At 40.2% G+C, this 19,990-nt stretch overlaps 1 protein-coding gene across 2 annotated transcripts in view; it reads right to left on the bottom strand.

Moving 5' to 3' along the window:
• TMPRSS7 (transmembrane serine protease 7) overlaps nt 1–19,990 on the bottom strand; it is a 55,715-nt gene that overhangs the window by 10,794 nt on the left and 24,931 nt on the right. For both annotated transcript variants that reach the window (XM_030884421.2, XM_004706395.2), the window contains 3 exons: nt 18,990–19,096; nt 10,665–10,801; nt 8,962–9,069 (listed from right to left, as the gene is read on the bottom strand). In XM_030884421.2, the coding sequence (XP_030740281.1) occupies nt 8,962–9,069; nt 10,665–10,801; nt 18,990–19,096 (352 nt within the window). The remainder of the gene's footprint in view (nt 1–8,961; nt 9,070–10,664; nt 10,802–18,989; nt 19,097–19,990) is intronic.

Here is a 19,990-nt window from a genome sequence, read left to right as displayed (position 1 = left end):
GGGAACTCTTGAAATTATACTAAAGGAATCCATTGTCTGGATTAGGAAATATGTGTAAATCTCCCATAATGTGTCTTCCTTAGATTATTTTCATGAATTGCCTTGAGGCCAACATCAGGCACAGAATACCTACACACACTTTTAAAGGCACAACTCCCTGAACATTTCTGGTTTGTAAGACATGATCAGAGACAGTTATCTACTCCTGTCTTTGGCAGAGGTGACTTCTGGGGAAAAGAGTCCTGATCCCTTAACAGTAAGCTCTTTGCTGCTAACCGAAATGCTGCTGTATAAACCCACCCAGTGGCTCCGCAGGGGAAACACATGGATATTTGTTTTATAAAATTTACAACCTATAAATTCTATAGGCAATGGATGCTGAATCTATGTGGAGATTCAAAAATGGATTTAGGGTCTTCACTGTAAACCAAAGCTTTCTACAAACCTAGTACTCAGAATTTCAGCTCTAATAAATTACTATTAGCATAAGGGGAAAAAACCCTCAATAGGGAAGTTCTATCCTGTCACATAAAGTCAAAAATAATTTCATCACACTTTGTACAATAGCGCCTTCCTTGGAAGGTGGTGTGTGTGTGTGTGTGTGTGTGTGTGTGTGTGTGTGTCCCTCACAATATACATTCTTTTCCAGCACACATGGAACAATCTCCACAGCACACCATATGTCAGACCACAAAGCAAACCCCAGTATATTTTAAATTATCAAGATATTATAAATCTTCTCAAACCACAATGCTACGAAATTAGAAATCAACAATAAGAATAATCAAAGAATCAAGAAAGGAAATAAAATACATGGATATTGAGGAATGCCTGGCTTAAAAACTCCTGAGCAACTGAAGAAATTAAACGAGAACTTCAAAATATTCTTTAATCACATAGGAATAAAAATAGCATTACAAAAGTTTCAGAACGTAACAAAAGCAGCTCAGACGACAGTTGACAATAATAACTGCACAACCAAAAGAAGAAGAAAAAAACAAAATCAACACCGTAATCCATCATCTCCAACTAGAAACAAGCAGTAAAATAGGCCTCTAGTCATCAAAAGAAAAGAAATAACAAAGGGAATGGGTGGGGTCCCTGGCTTAGCAGCATCCAATGAAAGGGGACCCAGATTCACCATATATTTACTATTTCAATAATACCTTGAATTAATATGACAGGTATTAATCTTAGAAGCAAAGATCTGCCCCTGTAAGGAATGTTACAGAAAAATTTTCCCTAGCACCAATCCCAGTGTAAACCAGCTCCATATAAACAGAGCTCAATCAATTAAGAATTCAATCGGAAGACAGCAAAAACTCATGGGTTGCAATTCTCAGATGGACTACGAGCTCATAAACTCCTTTTCTCAAGAATACCTTAAATTCTATGCCACTGGATAAATTATTGATGTTATCAATGCAATTGTTTTATATCCCAGGGGGATAATGGTCAATGTCTTCCTTTTGTTTTTCTGTCATAAAATGATAGCAAGACCAGTACAGTAAGCCAGAGTCATTCATAACCTGTGGATAAGCAGATGGGTTCAGGGCTCTCAATTAACTCCAGCCACAATCCAAAAATAGTCAGTTCTTATAATATGCCCCCCTCCCTCATGCCTGCCTTCATGAAGACAGCAAAATGTGATGAAGAAAGCAGACGGCGCCCAGCTATCAATTGGAATAATGCCTGGGATCGTAAAGGGTTGTATTCAAATAAGCAGCCATCTAAGTGAGGTGTCCACTAGGTCTACTTAGAAGAAGCATACCAGCCTGTGTGATCCAAAGATGATGATAACAAAATCCAAATATTATGGAAGGGAAAAGACTCAAAGCTTAAATTATGAACATCCCATTTGTAGAAGGCTATGGAGGACATTGGGAGCCCAAAATCCACCTGGAGAGTACCTAGGCAAACGAAGCCTTTGCCAGATGCCCTCTGGCCACAGTGGAGGGATGCTAACAGCTTTTCTATCGGACAGAGATTATTGTAAACTTGATGATGGTGGGTGGATGGAACTACAGTATAACAGGATACCTGGTCAGTTGACCTCCCTCTTGATCCAACCTGAATTTGCTCTAGGTTTAAATATTTCTCACTTGTTCCATGACAGAAATTTTCTTTCTGGCTTATTTTAGTATTGCTGGTGAACTTTTCCTTTTCAACCTTTATTTTCAATCCTTATTTTATTATTATTATTTTTCTTTCTGTTTGGTTTTGTTTTTCATTGTTTCTGTTAGGTTTCCCAGTTTATGAACACCAACGTATTGGATGTATAGAGACAATAACAGATGCAATGGTTTCTTAGGGATGTAGGGGGAGAGTGAGGAATTGGAGAGCAAATAATGAATTCGGGAGAGGGGAGGGAGTCACAGAACTGATTTTGATGATGCATATCAACTCTTTTAAAAAGAAAACTAACTATGGAAGTGTATGATATGTGAATTTTATATCAATAAAACTATAAAACAATAATAAAGTTAAGAGCAGACACAAAAGCATAGAAAAATCAAAAAGACAATAACCTGATTCTTTAAAAGTATTAATAAAATTGAAAAACCACTGAAACATATAAAAAGAAAGAAAAGGGAGACATGCAAACAACACAAATAAGAAATGAAGTGAGTGTTGTCATAACAGAACCAACTGAAATAAAAAAGATAATGACAGAATACTATGAAAGACTGTACACCACCAAATTTCAAAATCTAGATGAAATAGACAAAATTCTGGAACCACATTAGATATCTAAACTAACAGGGACTGAAGTGTGAAATCTGAACAGACACATAATAAAAGTAGACATTAACCAAAGTATTAAAAGCCCCCAATAACAACAACAAATCAAGCTCAGCTAACTTCCCTGGTAAATTCTACCAAACATTCAGAGAGGAACTGACACCAACTCTACTAAAACTACCCCAGATGGAAAACTCCAAAATTCATTTTGTGAATCAAGCATAACCCTGATATCAAAACTACATAAAGGTATCACTAAAATAGAAAATTATAGACCAATATTCCTCATACACATAAATGCAAAAATTCTCAACCAAATTCTAGCCAGTGGGATCCAACAATGCATCTATCTATCTATCTATCTATCTACCTATTTATCTATCTAGATCATATACCATATCCAAGTGAAATTCACACCAGGTATGAAAGGATGGTTTAACATTAGGAAAATAGTCAACATAATTTGCAATATAAATAAAACAAAATTCCTTTGTTTTATTAAACAAAGGAAAAGAACCAAGTGATCAAATTGATAGATGCAGAAAGAGCATTTGACAAATTCCAACACCAACTCCTAATCAAAACGCTCAATAAAGTAGGAAAAGAGAAAATCCTCAATATGATTAAGGGGACATATACATATAACCAATGGCCAACAATATGATCAATGCAAAGAAACTGCAAGCATTCCTCTTATGGATGGGAGCCTTTCTCATTACTTATTGAATATTGTGCTGGAAGTTTTAGTCAAAGCCATAAGGCAAAAGAGGAATTTTAAAGACATCCCAATTGTCAAAGAAGGACTAGAACGCCATTTGCAAATGATACCATCCTATGCAAAGAAAGTCCCAAAAATATGGCAAGAAAATTATTTGAAAGATTCAGCAATGTGGTAGGGCACATGATCAAATTAACAAAATCCAGCCAGATTCCTTGCACTGAAAACAAATGGCTCTGAAAATAAATTCAGGAAAGAAATACATAGCCATCTGAGTTAGTTAATTGTGCCAGCCTGGCCGATAATCACATGTGGTGCTGGTTGAAAGGCGGAGGGATAAATGGGTGGTGAAGCCTCGCCTTTCTAGTTCTCGGGTCTCTTGTTTTGTGATGGTTGCATCGGGTGCAGCTGCCTTAGCAGCTCCCTGCTTCAGCTTGCAAGATTGACTTCCTACAAGACATCCCCAAGGAGAAGCCGCATGGATCTATCCCGATGCAGCCCTGGGTGCTGGAGCAGCCATGTGGAGACCCCTGCCAGTGCTGAGATGCTTATTCGTTCACTGACTCAGCTTTCCTCCTGCAGTCGGCATTATTGCCTCTGTTTTGTGAGGTGAAGGACTTCGTGGACTCGTGTTGGGTATGGGTTAATGTTGGACTTGTGGGCTTGGGAAGCATTGGGTTGGGATGTTTTTGTGATGCACATTTTCTTTGCATAAAACTCTCTCTTATACGTGAGTTGCTGTGGATTTGTTTCTCCAAAGTGCCCAGACTAATACACCATCCAAAAGATTAAATATTGAGTAACAGATATAATCAGAAAACCATACAAATAAAATAAAATTTAAAAAAAGAAAAAGAAGCATAGAGTGGAAGAAAATGCCACATTTATGAATAGAAAGATTTAATATTGTGAAAATGTCAATAGTATGTAAAATTATCTACGGCTATAATACCAACCGGGCCAGATTCCAGCATCATTCTTTAAAGAGGGAAAAAGTGATTCACCAATTTTACATGGAAAGGAATTAAACCCAGAATAAGCAAGGCACTGCTGATTTGGAGATTGTTTTGAACTCCAAAAAGTAGGTGGGAACTGGAGTCTTAAAAGCTCATGAACAGCCAACCAAAGTGATAAAAATGGAAGACACAAAAGAACAATTAATACAATGGACTAAAAACCACGTGGACACCAGCCTCCAGGACCCTGAGACCAGAAGAACTAGATGGTGCCTGGCTCCAACTACCAACTTCTATGAAAGAGATCACACAGAAGATCCTGCATAGAGTGGGAGAAAAAAATGTGCAACAAAATCATAAAATAGACCAGCTTACCGGTCAGATAAAGACTGCTATCACCTCTATAAGTTAGCCTCCGGGTCTGGAAGTAAAATCCACTCCATGGCATAATTTTCAGCCAAACCTTAGATGGGTCTCTCAAGGGAACAGTAACACTAGTGAGGGTCAGACAGTTTTGAATCATTACCTATTTGAGATGACAAGGGCAGCATTTCCCCCAGGACAAAGTTCAGAGAACTAGGAAAGAATGGGAATGGACACAGGAAACACAGGTGGGAAAGTGGGGTAAGTGATGTTAGATTGAGAGGTCTGTAAGGAAGGAGAGGAAACAAAAGTGGATGAATTGCTGAATGTAAAGTTGATGATCTGTTTTGTATACCTTCATCCAATGCACAATAAAAAGTTATAGGGAAAGAAAGAGAGAAAAGAAAAGCCGCCCAATGACTGTATATCCTTTGCTGTTGTGTCGATCCCAACTCAATAGGGGTCCTGTAAGATAGAGCGGAATTGCCCATAAGATTTCCGAGGTTGTAATCTTATGGAAACAGACTGTCACATCTTTATTTCCACCTGGCAGCTTGTGGGTTTGAACCACTGACTTATTGGTTAACAGCTAAGTGCTTAATCATTGTATGCCTGTATCTCAACCCGTATAGTGTAAGATAAGTAGTGGGGGAAGGGAGCGGTGAGCAAACAACGCCATAGACAGGGGAATAACCAGGGAATTAAAATCAACAATGAAAAAAATCAACAATGAGGAGGATATAGAGATCCTGGTGTTGGAGCAACAGCAATCTAGCTGAGAAGAACTACTGAGAGGCAGAAGAAGAGCAAGTGTGATGGTGGGACAGGAGGAAGGTAAAAGGAAACAGAGGAAAGATCTAGGAAGCAAAGCTATGGATAGAGATATAAGCATAGATGTGTACATATGTAAAATATTAATTCATAAAAACAGAGGTATTGGCCTAAGTATGTATATTTATATGGCAAAACACTGAGGTAGCGGACGGACTTTGGGCCTCTGCTCATACCCTCCCTCAATACAAGAACACTTTGTTCTAACAAAGTGGCATTCCGTGATACACACACACACACACACACACACACACACACACACACACGCGTGCGCGCCCACCCCCACCCCGGCACAATCACTGAAGATAAAATAGGTACATAAGCAAATGTGGTGAGAGGCTGATGGTGTCTGGCTATCAAAAGATATGGCATCTTGGGGACATAAAGGCTTGAAGTTAAACAAGCAGCCATCTAGCAGAGAAGCAACAAGCCCACATGGAGGAAGCACGCCAGCCTGTGCGATCATGAGGTGTCATTGGGACCAGGTATTAGGCATCAGAAGACCCAAAACAAACAAACAAAAATGAGAATGAGGGGGATCAGAGCAGAGACCCAAAACCCATCTGTAGCCAATGGGACATCCCTTTACAGAAGGGTCACAAGGAAGGGATGAGTCAACCAGGGTGCAGTAAAACACTGAAGAAACACACAATATTCCTCTGGTTCCTTGAGGCTTCCTCACCCCCCCACCCCCACTATCATGACCCCAGTACTGCTTCTCACTGTGGGCTAGACCGGAGCGTGTGCACAGGTACAACAAGAGATAAGAGCTCACGACACATGGAATCCAGGAACAGGAATGGGAGTAGCAATACCAGAAGGGTAGGGGAAGAGGTGGAGAGAGAAGGGGAGGAAGGGGAACCCGATGTCAGTGATTGAGACTGACCACCCACACCCCCACCAGGGGGACGAACAACAGAAACCGTGGGAAGGGAGACAGTGGTCAGTGTAAAATATGAAAATAATAATAATTTGTAATTTATCAAGGGGTCACGAGGGTGAGGGGAGGGAGGGAAAAAAGAGGAGCTGATACCAAGGGCTCAATAGAAAATAAATGCCTAGAAAATAATGATGGCAACACATGTACAAATATGCTTGAGACGATTGATGTATGGATTGTTATAAGAGCTGTAAGAGCCCCAAATAAAATGATGTTTTAATAAAAAGTGAAAATTAAAAAAATTAAATGCAGACCAAAAAAATTAGTACTGAGGGCTAATCAATAATGATATCAATGGAAGATCATTATGCTCCATTTTTATTATGATCAATAAGACTATCTATTATCAATTAACAAGGACCCACATTAGCAAAGGCACCCAAAGCAGATAAGAAAATATGGACCCAGGAATGGATTTGGGGGCTGGTATTAAATCCTAGCTCCAACTTAAAAACAATTAGTCCTGACTTCATGGCCCTGCCCGATACTCGCCCTCAGGAAGGGAACTCAGAAGATATGGGTGCGATAGCAAAGTGTGGTAAAGAAATTAGATGGTGCCTGGCCAGCAAATAAAATAGCTAGGGTCTTAAAGGCTTATTTTCAAACAAGCAGCCATTTAAGTGAGAGGTCAATTAAGTGCACGTGGAAGAAGTACACCATCGTCAGTGATGCGAGGATGTAAATCATATAATATGTAAATCATATAATATGAAGCTGAAAGAGGGTGTTTTCTCAGAGCCTACATTGTGAGATTCTGGTTTACAGAAGACAGTGGAAACCCAAGATACATTTGTGTGATCTCACAGAAAATAAGCCTATGCTGATTTCCCTCTGTCCCTGATGGAGGGATGGGAATAAACTGGTTACCAAACAGAGTTATTGGAGAAATGACTCTAGAGATCAAAATGATAAGCCTGACTAGAAGAGTTAAAACCTTGTTACTTGATCCCACTCTGATACGCAGTGGGACTGATCTGCTTTTCAACATTTGCTGTGTGTGTGTGTGTGTGTGTGTGTGTGTGTGTGTGTGTGTGTGTGTTTTCATAATGGAGCTTATCTCTAACATATTTTGTCATTGAGGGTAGCCCTCTTGAATTTGTGTTATGTTTTTCTTTTTCACTATATGACAACCAGAACTGAGGATCCTATAGAAACAATAAGCAGAGTCGGAGTTTCTGGTGGGTACAGTGGAAAGGGTTGGAGGAGAAGGTAAAGAGGAGCTGATACAATGATGAAACATACAACTTTCCTTTAGTTCCTAAATGCTTCCTTCCCCCCGCCACCCACTCCACTATCACAATCCCAATTCTATTTTACAAATCTGGCTAGACCAGAGGATATACACTGGTACAGATAGGAACTGGAAACACAGGTAATCCAGGACAGATGAACCCTTCAGGACCAGTGCTGAGAGTGGCAATACCTGGAGGGTGGAGGGAGGGTGGGGTGGAAAGGGGGAACCAATCAAAAGGATCTACATATAACCTCCTCCCTGCGGGCTGGACAACAGAAAAGTGTGTAAAGGGAGACGCTGGGTGGTGTAAGATATGAAAAAATAATAATAATTTTTAAATTATCAAGTGTTCATGAGGAAGGGAAGAAAGGGGGAAAAATGAGGAGCTGATACCAAGGGCTCAAGCAGAAAGCAAATGTTTTGAGAGTGATGATGGCAACAAATGTACAAATGTGCTTGACATAGAATGGATGGATGTACGGATTGTGATAAGAGTTGTATGAGCCCCCAATTAAATGATTTTAAAAAAATAAAGAGGAGCTGAGTACAAGAAAGAAGAGAATGTAAACTGTGGCAGCAATTGTATACTACTGCTTGATGTGATTGAAATATGGAATGATATTATATCTGTATTCGCTTCCAAGAAAATGGTTTTGGAAAAAAAAAAAATTCATTTCAGATCTTTGCTGCATCTGCATTCCAACCTGGACATGAAGCTACGTAAATGTCTCTGCCCCTTGACTTTGGCTTCAGCAGATTTGCTTCGACCAAGGGAATGCGGACACGAATGACAGTGTGCCAGTTCCAGGTTCAAGGCTTAAGACGAACCACGTGTTTCTTTCCATCGATCTTTTTGGTAGGCCATTGTGATGACTGGCGGCTGCTCCCAACAGGAACAGATCACGTGGAGGCAATCTAATCTCCACCTGCTGGAATAAGCCGGGCTTAGAAGAATCCACAGCTTGAAGCAGAACTACACAACTGATGCCATCCGACATTAGTCATATCCCCAACGACCCACATGAAGAAACGATTGCGGTAAGCCACTGATTTTGGAGACACTTTGATATGTACTTATGGATAACAGCTATAAAAGCAATCATGCACCCCAGTAGCAGCAATTCCCTGACATGTTATCTATTCTTTTAAAAGTCACAAGGAACACTGAAATACCCACCACAGAAGAGTTCATCGCTCTCATCAAAGCAGTCGTTGACCCCATCACAGCGCTGAGTCTGAGGGACACACAAGCCAGAGGAGCACCTGAAAAATCCGGTGGGACAAGCTAGAGGCAACAAAAAGAAACATTTCCATAAGCCCCTAAAAATTACCAGGCCGTAAACAAAAACATAACGCACTGCCATCAAGTGATTCTGACCCATGGTGAGCTTCTAGGATAGAGCAAAACTGCACTTGTGGGTTGCCAAGACTGCAAATATTTACGAGAGAGAAAGCCTCATCATTCTCCTACAGGACAGCTGGTGGTTTCTAACTACTGACCTTGTGGTTAGCAGCCCAACACCATAACCCGCTATGTCCGCTGAACACTGTCCTCTCTACAGACCTCTTCCTGGTCACTCTTCCTGTGACTGTCTGTGCGAATTTCAAGTTCATCATTCCAGGGTTAGCATTTGATCTCTCTTTGACTGGCCAGCTCTCCCTTACTGTCACAGCCAAAGTGAGCCACAGCGAGTGGTCTCAAATCCACTTGATGTGCTTCCACACATCATAGGTTCAAAAAATTATGCCTACCAAGAACAACAGATAGAGAAAAGGGCTCTTGGAACAGAAATACAACATGTTAAGTAGTTGGGGAGTTGTCAAGGTCAGAGTAGTGATTAGGTAATGCTTCCACCAGATTAGGACAAAACAGCAGACCATAGGAGGAAAAAATAATAAAGCTAACTAATGTACTAGAATGTTTCAGTTGATGTTGTATTTAGTTCATATGAACAGCCAAAATTCTATTGTCTCCTTCACTCAGCTCTTGGGCTAAATCATAGACTGGAAGAATATAAAAGCTGGAAGGAAATTTAGAATCCAGTATCCTTAATAGGCAGTGTTTGGACTCCTCCATCTTTAGACTTCTGAATTCAGAGAATTCAGATCTCTGAATTCTCTGTGATCAGATGCATTATTCTGAGCAGTGCCTGTCTTTAATTACATTCTAAAATGATCTCTGTTCCCCAAATCCATTAAGAACCCCTTAACTTAGAAAGTCGGCATTAGTGACTGCATTTAAACCCAGGAGAAAAAAATGAAAGTAAGACACTATGTCCCTCTGTCTTTGTCTGAAATTGTAATAGTCTGAACCCGGAAGCAAGTATGTTGGACATTGGCCAAGAAGTGCCTGGTCTAAAGGATCTTTAGATCTAAAGATCTAAAGGATCTTTCTCCCAAGTCATATCCTCATGGATTCCTAGGACATCGTAGGTACAACAAAGCATGTCTTGCCAGAACAGCAGATCAAGGAAAGGGCATGTCCTATATCTCAGTGATCTATGAGAAATCATATTTTCAATTGCTAACCAGTAATAAAGGACCTCTGGTGGTGCTCTGAGTCAGGCCTTGGACTGCTAACTATAAGGCCGGCAGTGCAAAACCACCAACACTTCTGTGGGAGAAGAGTGAGGCTGTTTCTGTAAAGATGTATCATCTCAGGAACCCTGTACACGGTGACTATGATTGGACTCAATTTGATGGCAATGGATTTGGTTTGGTGTTTACTAATCAGTAATACCACACACAAAAAAAACTACATTATTTTCCTCTGGTTGTACTCATTGCCATACCTTTGATTCTCAAAGTTTAACACGATAAAGTATTACCCTCCATCTGACTTTTTATGACGCTGTTCTAAGGAGTGAATCCCCAGCTTACGTTGGCTGATGTTGTAACTGCCGTATTCCACCAGCAGTGGCTTCTCCGAGAGCCTTGAGCTGCATTGGAGCTGGATGTGAACAACGGGGCTGGGCACTCGGAAAATGGTTTGGTGATCCATGTAGGAGCCACAGTACCTGAGAAGAAAGAGAGCCAGGGAGCACAGCTTGAGGTCTCTGCTAACCACATTGCGGCTGACAGTTAATTGGCTAGTATTTTAGTCATTTGAGCTTCAGAAACAGAGATGCTGATGGAAGAGCTGGGCGATTTATTCGTTTTATGAGGAGTAACTGTCATGAGAAGATTGAGTCACTTCTGCCGTCTCAATTTTGTTCTCTTCAAAGTAGAACAATAGCACTGACTATTGACCATCAAGAGTCCTTTGGTCGTGCAAGTGATTAAACACAGGTTCCAGTCCAACAGCTGGTCATCAGACACAGAGGTATCACAAAAATAAAAAGACAATTGTGGTGATCTGCTTCCAAAAGGTCACAGCTTTGAAAACCTATTGGGTAGTTCTATTTTGCACACAAACGGCCAGTATGAGTAGGAATTGACTTGCGGGCAATTATCCACATTTTGATTGGATCCACAATCAATGCTCCTGGAAGTAGCAGTCAAGAAATCAAGAAATATATTGCATTGGGCAAATACGCTGCCCAAGATCTCTTCAAAGTGTTGGAAAGCAAGACTGTCATTTTGAGGACTAAAGTATGCCTGACCATGCTGTGATCAATTGTCTCAAGTGCATGTGAAAGTTGGACAATGAACACGAAAATCAGAGGATCCCTCATCTGAATTTTCGTTAATGCATTTGAATTATCCTGTTAGTGAAGAATATTGAAACACCATGTATTGCCAGAAGAACAAACAAATCTGCTATGGAAGAAGGATAGTGAGAATGTTCCTCAGAAACAAGGATGACAACACTTCCTCTTATGGACTTTAGCCATTTTATCAGGAAAAACCATTCCCTGCAAAAGGACATCATGCTTGGTCAAGGATCAGCAAAACACAACAGGAAAACCCTTGACGAGATGGGCTTGAGACCATCTGCAATAATGTGCTCAAACATAAGAGTTATGAGGGTGGTGCTGGACTGGACAGTGTTTACTTCTGTGGAACATGTGTGTCTGTGAGTCTGTATGGTATACATAGATTGCTCACAACAATACCTCTTGTTTTCCTCATTAACACGTATAATCAGAAATACGCGTTCATGCTCCTACTTCTCTCTGACCACAAAACTCTCTACTAAGCATAGTGGAATCCATGAGCAAAACATTTCAGAAGAACTTAAAAAGAAAAAGTCAACAACATTATATTAATACAAATTGAAATCTGAAATACATGGTAGAGTTTGACCCTAGTGAAATTATAAAATCATTGCATCTATCATCACTATTGCCTTACATTAATTTTTTTGTTGGGATACTAATCAACAGGTCAGTAGTTTGAAACCACCAGCCACTCTGTAGGAAATAGATGAGGCTTTCTACTCCCATAATGAATTATGGTCTCAGAAACCCAGTCCAGTCCTATAGGAATGCTATGAGTGAGAATTAACTTGATGGCAATGAGTTTGGTTTGAAATGCTTCCCAAGTTCCTAGTATTTTGTATTAATTCCTCAATTAGATTTTTCTAGCTGTTTTATTGTGGACTTTTTGGCATGTTCCAAATATCAGATTATATTACCCACAAATAGACAAACTTTATTCATACTTCTTTTGCTGCATAGGGTGTTCATGGCTTCAATCTCTATTAATAATTCTAATTTACATGAGCACTATGATTAGTGAAACATACAGTAAGGTAATATTGAGGATTTATGATTAGTTCCACCACTTGTCTGTCAGTTTGTCTGCCATGGCATGTTGATGTGATACTGGAAATTGTGCTACTGGTACCAGCAGGACCACTATGGTTCCCAAGCTGTAGTGGAACTTCCAGACTGAGAAATAATAGGAAGAAAGGAATGGTGATCTACTTCCAAATTTAGCCATTGAAAAGCTATGAATCACAAGAGAGCATTGTCCAACTCTTTTGTTTTGAACATGTCATCAGGAGATATTAATCCCTAGAAGAAGACATCACATTTTATGTCGAAGGCCACTAACGGTCTTTAGTAAGATGAAGTGACACAGTAGTTGCAAAGATGGATGTGAACATTCTGATCATTGGAAGGATAACTCCGGACTGAGAAATATTTGGTTCTGTTGCACATAAGGTCTTTCTGAGTTGAGCTGATTGCAGAGAAGCCAACAAGAAGGATAAATAGGCCTTCACTACGTGTGGGAGAGGCTCTTCCAAGAATGAATCCTGCAGGGTCTCAAAAGAGGACAGAAACCAGACCCAAGGTTGGAAGGACACTCGAGTGTCGGTCACTCTAGGTTCCCCAAAAGCATACTTGGGAACCACTCATATTCCACGGATATGACATTGACATTCAGAAGAACAATCACGTACATTTGAGGAGGAAATCTTTCACATATTATTCAGAACAATCTTTTACAATTGGCTAAAGTTTAGTACAGTCAATAGTGGGCTATGAATGTCCAATTTACATACAACTTCTATTTATAAACTAACTCCTGCAAAGTCTAGTAGATTAAAAGCTCAAGGTCCATGCAATTATTCATAGTCACAAGTAGGTGCTACTTTGTAATGCATATAAAATTATATTTACTGTAATAGTATGTTAAAATGTTTTTCATGTAACTGGAAATAAATTTTTTTATTTTTTGTATAAAAATGTACTACATAGCAATTAAAACATTTAACTAATTGACACTAGGTACAAACCATACCAACTTATGTGCAAATTCAACTCAAAACATACTTAGGCAAGGGAAGCAAAGACACAAAGTCCCTGAGGAATCTTGATAGCCGACATCTGGCTCAGGGGCAGCACTTGACACCTCATCTGAACTGGTGGGGGGATACTCACAAGGGGGCCACACCGCGAGTTAAAGGTGTAATGGAGTGTGGCTGGAGCACAGACTGCTCAAGCCGTGAGTGCAGGAAGAGCAATGGGGTCTTGTAGAAAGAAGGCACACCCCCAGACACAAACACTGAGGACTAAAGGGGTATAGTGCTTTTAGGGTAAGCAGGTCCTGGGAGACGGATCCCCAAACAAAAATGGAAATGGACCAATAGATTTTATCAGGGCCTGATCTCTATTTAACAGAAGGACACTCATCTGCTCCGGGTCAGGACAATAGTTAGACACAGAACTATTTGCATGGGCTCATTTTTTTCTTTTCCTTTTCCTTTTTCAGTTTTTTGGTTTCTCCTTTGGTGTCTATCTATATAAGATAGGCAGGATAAACAATACCAAGAAGATGGCAACCAGACCAAAGGTTGGGGGTGGGTTGGGGAACATGTGAGAGGAGAAGGCAGGGGTGCGGGGAAAGGAGGAGTGACTAGCCAATAATGACAGAGATGGGAATAACAAGGGATCTAAAAGTAATGGTGAGGAGGAGGTAGCCTTCCTGGTCGTGTTTGACCAATAGAAATGTATCTGAGAGGTTTTCTTGACCTTGGGCCTGTCCCTACAGGAGGTTGCGATCCTTAATCTTCATCAGCAAGGGCTTAAAGTCCTCCTCACTTTCAGCAAGTAAGGTGATATTATCTGTATATCAATAGTTGTAAATAAGTCTTCCTCCAATCCTGAAGTCCTATTCCTTTTCATATAATCCAATTTTTCTGATTGCTGAGCATACAGGTTGAATAAGTATGGACACAACCCCGTTGAACACCTTCTTAACGTTTTAAACCATGCAGGGTTCCCTCGTCCTGTTTACACAACTGCCTCTCAGTCCATGTTCAGATTCCACATGAGCACAATTACGTGTTCTGAAATTGACATTTTTCTCAAGGCTACTCAGGGTACACCACATTATTTGAATCCAAGAAAAGTGTGCATCAGCGTTGCTGGACGCTGAGCAGATCATCTGAGAAGCTAGACTGCAGGAAGAATAAAGTCAGCATCAGCAACCTTGCTTGCTGAAATACAGGACAATGTGAAGCACTTACTGATGAAGAAGACCTCATCCTTCAGCATGTGCTACCCCCATCCCTGCTTGATGAGCCAAGGGAGTCCAATGTAGGCTGAATCCCTGTGGGAATTCTGCACGTGGATTTGAGGCTTTCAAGGTCACTTTTGCCTTCTGCAAACAGGGCGCTCAGAATAGAAGTTCTAATACAATTTCCTTCTCTGATCTGGGAGTTTACGCAGATCTCTGATCTGGTGTGCTTCTTCTGTGTGAGATTACCCAACACCTCACTTAGATGTCTTGTTGTTCAAAGACAGAATTATAAGACCAGACTCTATTCTTTCTGATAGGTGGGCACCATCTGTTTTCTTCACCACCCTTAGCTTTAGCACCCCTATCTCCAGGGGTCCCTTTCTGAGGGTAGGTATTGAGCAGGGCTGCATCACAACAACTGATTGTTCATAGGGTAGGCATCATCACTTCAAAGTAATATTCTGACTGTGCTTTCTCCAAAACAGATTTGTTTTTTCCTCTAGCAATCCATGATACTTTCCTTTTTTTTTAACCAGCACAACAATTCAAACGCATCAATTATTTTTCTGTTCTTCATTACTCACTATCCAACCTTCACGTGCTTATGAGGTCATTGAAAAGACCATGGCCTGGGTCAAGTGCACCTTAGTACTCAGGGTGACATCTTTTCACTTTAATGCTTTAAATATGTCCTGTGCAGCAGATGTGCCAATATAACATGCCATCTAATTTCTTGGCTACTTATCTCCATAAATGTTGCTGGTGGATATGGGTAAGCTGAAATCCTTGCCAGTTTCGATCTTTTCTCCTGCCATGATGCTGTCTGTCTCTTGGGGAAGGTGTGAGGTTTGGGGTTCTGTTGCACACAGGGTGCTATGAGTTAGAACCACCTAGACAGCACCGAACAACAACAACATGGTATCAAAATCACAATAGCAAATCCAGAGATCAGATAGGACCTTCAGGGATCCATGCGTTTATGTTAATAGGGAGAAACAACTCCGAAAAAAAGGGTGAGGATGGTTATACCATTAGAACAATATCATCAATATCACCGATTGTACATTTAAAATAGTTGAGTTGGTGTATGTTTTGCTGTGTATATTCTCCAAAACAAAATACAAAATTGAAAGGCCCTAATTAGCAAATATAACATGTAACACACAGGTTGTCATGAGTCTGCCAACTTGACAGTAGCTAACAACAATCAGTAGAGATGCTAAACTAGCACTTTCTCGACCACCACACTCTTTCCGTCGGGAGCTTTGGGGGACTCTGTCCATTCCCTTCCAATTGATAGTGTACCTATTCTGCCCAGAGACTGTATATCTCACCCACCAGTCACTGACCTACTCGGTCACTAGGTGTCCTATTGTCAATGTTGGTTTTTCCTCCTTCTTCCGTACAGCTCCAATTCCCTTGGCCTAACTCCACAGCAAGGTGTAAAAAGAATTTGTTCAATTAGTCTTTCCACTTTAGATGTAAAGATCCGATCATGGGGAGCTCTGACATTTTAAGGCCTGAGGGTGCACAGAAATTGGATAGGATTTTAGCCAGCCCAGGAGATGGAGGAAGGAAAGAACACAGGTCCTGTCTGGAAAATATCGGAGCAGAGAGCTTTCCTCCTATTGCTGAGCAAGCCTTTCTTCTACTTGTGTTGCAGCACCTCGCAGGTTACTGTTACTTCGTGGGGAAAATAGTATCTCGTTTTCAAAGTTCATTCTTTCTATAGTCTATAGCTTCACAAAAGATATATAAAGATTTGCTTTCTGGATCTCTTTTTTTAAGTAATCATGAAAATGCCATTTCCTTAAAACCTTGACATATTTTATAGGATATTACAATCTAGTGCCATTCCCAAAGGAACCATCCAATCATATTAATCATGGGTAATGCTTTTTGATGTGGGGTACACCTCCTTTCATTGACTGCTTAGCAAACAAAGCAAAAACTTAATATTAAGCAAGAATTTTGAACCCCCATTTGGCAAACTAAAAGCCAAAGACATTAAACAATTTGCCAAAATTAATGTAACTAATAAATGACAGTGCTAAAATTTGAGCCCAACTAATCTGACTTCTGCACAATAGATCCCAAATAACCCCCAAAAGGTCATTGTAGTCCTGAGTTATATCTTAGTAATGGATTCGAGATACTTTTCCATCAGATAGTAACTCTAATAAAGACAGGACCATCTAAGCATCTAAAGAAATGGAAAAAGAGTTTTGGGAAATCATTTAGAAAGGAGAGGTTTCATTCATGGAATAGCAATGATCAAAGAATTAGCAGATGCATGCTTAAACCTCACAATGACTCTTATCTCAAAGTGAACTGAGAACTTCTTCCGATAACAGACAGAGCATCCTTTATTATTGAGACAAGGAGCTCTTATCGTTTTGACAGCAGATACAGAACAACTAGAAAAGTAAGATAAGAATGAGGACCCATTAAGTGAGTTCAGGAAGCCCAGACACCTTGACTTCTCTTAGCCTCTTTCTAGCTGCCTCAATTCATGTGTCAGGTTTAGGTTCCAGTCCCAGTCTGCTGCACAGACGTGTCCCTGGGAGGTGCACATAGACTTGGATGTATGTGTGGATTGTGATGAGTTGTATGAGCCCCCAATAAAATGATTAAAAATAATGATAATAATAATTTATCAAGGGTTCATGGGGGGAGAGAGAGGAGCTGATACCAAGGGCTCAATAGAAAGTAAATGTCTAGAAGAGAATGATGGCAACACATGTACAAATATGCCTGATTCGATTGATGTATGGATTGTTATAAGATCCCACAATAAAATTATCTTTTAATAAATTAACATTATGTAAATCAGACAAAAATTGCTTTTAAAGTCAGTTAAGACAAAATAAATAATGTCTTTTAATTAAAAAAAAAAAAAGAGCCAGAAGGCTGGTGTTTTGATCTCATCAACTTGCCATCCAAGGAAACTCAGGGGAAAGACCTGGTGACCTGCCATTGGAAGGTCAATTCCTACTGATCTATCTGCGACACATGCAGTCACCATGAGTCAGAACCAACTCCCTGCCCCTTGGTTTGGTTTGGTTTATACCGCACATAATTGGCTAACAGCTTTTGCACTGCCAGGATCCCTATTTGCTATTTCTCCCAATGACTCCATGATTTGAAAGACTTTATCTACCAAATTTGCTAAAGATTGAAGTTGTCAAGGATTTTATTTTACTTATATCCATAACTAATGCCAACAGAAGTAGCAGTCAAATAATCAAATGCTTTATTGCATTTAACAAATCTACTGCATAATACCTCTTTAACGTGTTAAAGCGGTGGTTCTCAACCTGTGAGTCACAACCCCTTTGGGTGTCAAACGACCCTTTCACATGGGTCACCTGATTCATAACAGTAGCAAAATTGTTGTTATGAGGTAGCAATGAAAGTAATTTTATGGTTGGGGGGGTGGGTCACCACAGTATGAGGAACTGTATTACAGGGTCATGGCATCAGGAAGGTTGAGAACCACTGTGTTAAAGAGTCAAGAGTAAAGATGTCACTTTGAGAGCAAAGATATATCTGATGCAAGCCACGGCATTTCCGCTTGCCTCATCTGTATATGAGTATGGAAAGTAAACATAAAGAAGACCAGAAAAGAATTGCTGCATTTGAATCATGGTGTTGGCAAAGAATACTGAAGAACCATGGACTGTCAGAACAAACAAATCAGTTTGGGGAGAAGTACAACCAGAAGGCTCCTTAGAAGGAAGGATGGCAAGACTTTTTCTGGCCTACTTTGGCCAGGTTACCAGGGGGACCAGTCCCTGGAAAAGGACACCATGCTTGGGAAAGTAGAGGGTTAGCAAGAACAACAACAACAACAAATCAATCCTCAATAAGAAAGATTGACAGACGGGCTACAAGAATGAGCTCAAAAATAACTATTGTGAGGATGACCCAGGACCAGCCCGTGTTTCGCTGTGTCGTACACAGAGGTCACTGTGAACCAGAACCAACTGGGTGGCATGTGTCGTCTACCAAACGATTCTGTAAACCACAGGATCTGCATGTTCATATCCCAACAGCATAGAACAGGGGCAGAGCAGGGACTCAAGAAACACAAATCCTACAGACAAATCCTGGCTCAATCACTTGCTAGTGACTGAGTGACTTTGTCATTTACTCCCTAAGCCCCTCAGTTTCCTCAACTGTAAATAGTAACTAGTAAAGTGCCAACTCTTTGGGGGCCAAGGAATCTAGGCCGTGAATCTCTGGGAAGTCTTTCACCAGGGTCCTTGCTTATAGAAAACCCTTACATACACTTACATGTGTTCATTAATTTCCCACCATCCATGGTCACAGCCTTTCAAACTCTTCTTGGCTATTGAATAGTTATGGAATTTCAGAGCTATGCCAAGAGTCGATAGTGGAGTCTGTGAAAAACAAATATTAAATCAGATAATTGCTTCAATCAAAGGATATAGTTCAGGTAGGATTTCTTTGTTTACTCAGAACATGTCCCCCATGTAATGCTTTAAAGATAGTTTACTCCCTGAGGCCTGTGACCCTCGTTGAGGTAGACCAGTTCTCCTGGAAAGCATAATGGAGAGAAGTGTGGGTAGCTTAATATTTAGGGAATAGCTGTTGGGCCCCAGGTTGGCCTTGGTGACATTGACCACATTAGATAATCTGCTGGTTTCAGTTTCCTCCTGTTAAATGAGTTTAGATGTAAAATATCCAGTTGTTAATGAGTGTATCATTTTCCTACTTTGATCGAAACAATGTTTTATTTGAAGTATTACTCAGATTCTACAGATAATGGAGAAATGAATCAGCATACTCTTTGTTTTATATCTGTATATCCCTGAAAGCAGTTAATGAGTCACCCCTAGAGCTACCCAGGGGAGATCAAACAAAGGGAATGCCTATGTAGCTTACACTGGTATGTCTTCATAGGGCCTGGCACCTAAGAGACATCCAATAATCATTTGTTGAGCAGATAAGAGAACTTGAATGCAGAATCAGCTCAAGCAAAGATCCATTCTTCTCAAATAAGTAGTATTTTTAAGAACTCAGTTCAACAATACAATAAAACTTTTTTTTTAATCTCAGCTGATACAAAATGACAAAGAATCCAATTAAAAAATTGACAAAGAATATGAGCAAACTCTTCAGCAAAGATGAAAGGAGAGGTGGTACAAAATCCAGGGGAGGGCACAGGAGGAGAGTAGAAGGAAATAGAGGAAAGAACTAGGTGACAAAGGGTATTTATAGAGGTTTTAAGACTGGAATGTACATATGTAAATATGTTTATATAAGAGTGTGGG

The sequence above is a fragment of the Echinops telfairi genome, unplaced genomic scaffold (assembly GCF_000313985.2).
Source record: "Echinops telfairi isolate 266 unplaced genomic scaffold, ASM31398v2 ScPeMD7_6;HRSCAF=24_0, whole genome shotgun sequence".
NCBI classification, from domain to species: domain Eukaryota; kingdom Metazoa; phylum Chordata; class Mammalia; order Afrosoricida; family Tenrecidae; genus Echinops; species Echinops telfairi.
This window is presented reverse-complemented; position numbering and strand designations above follow the sequence as displayed.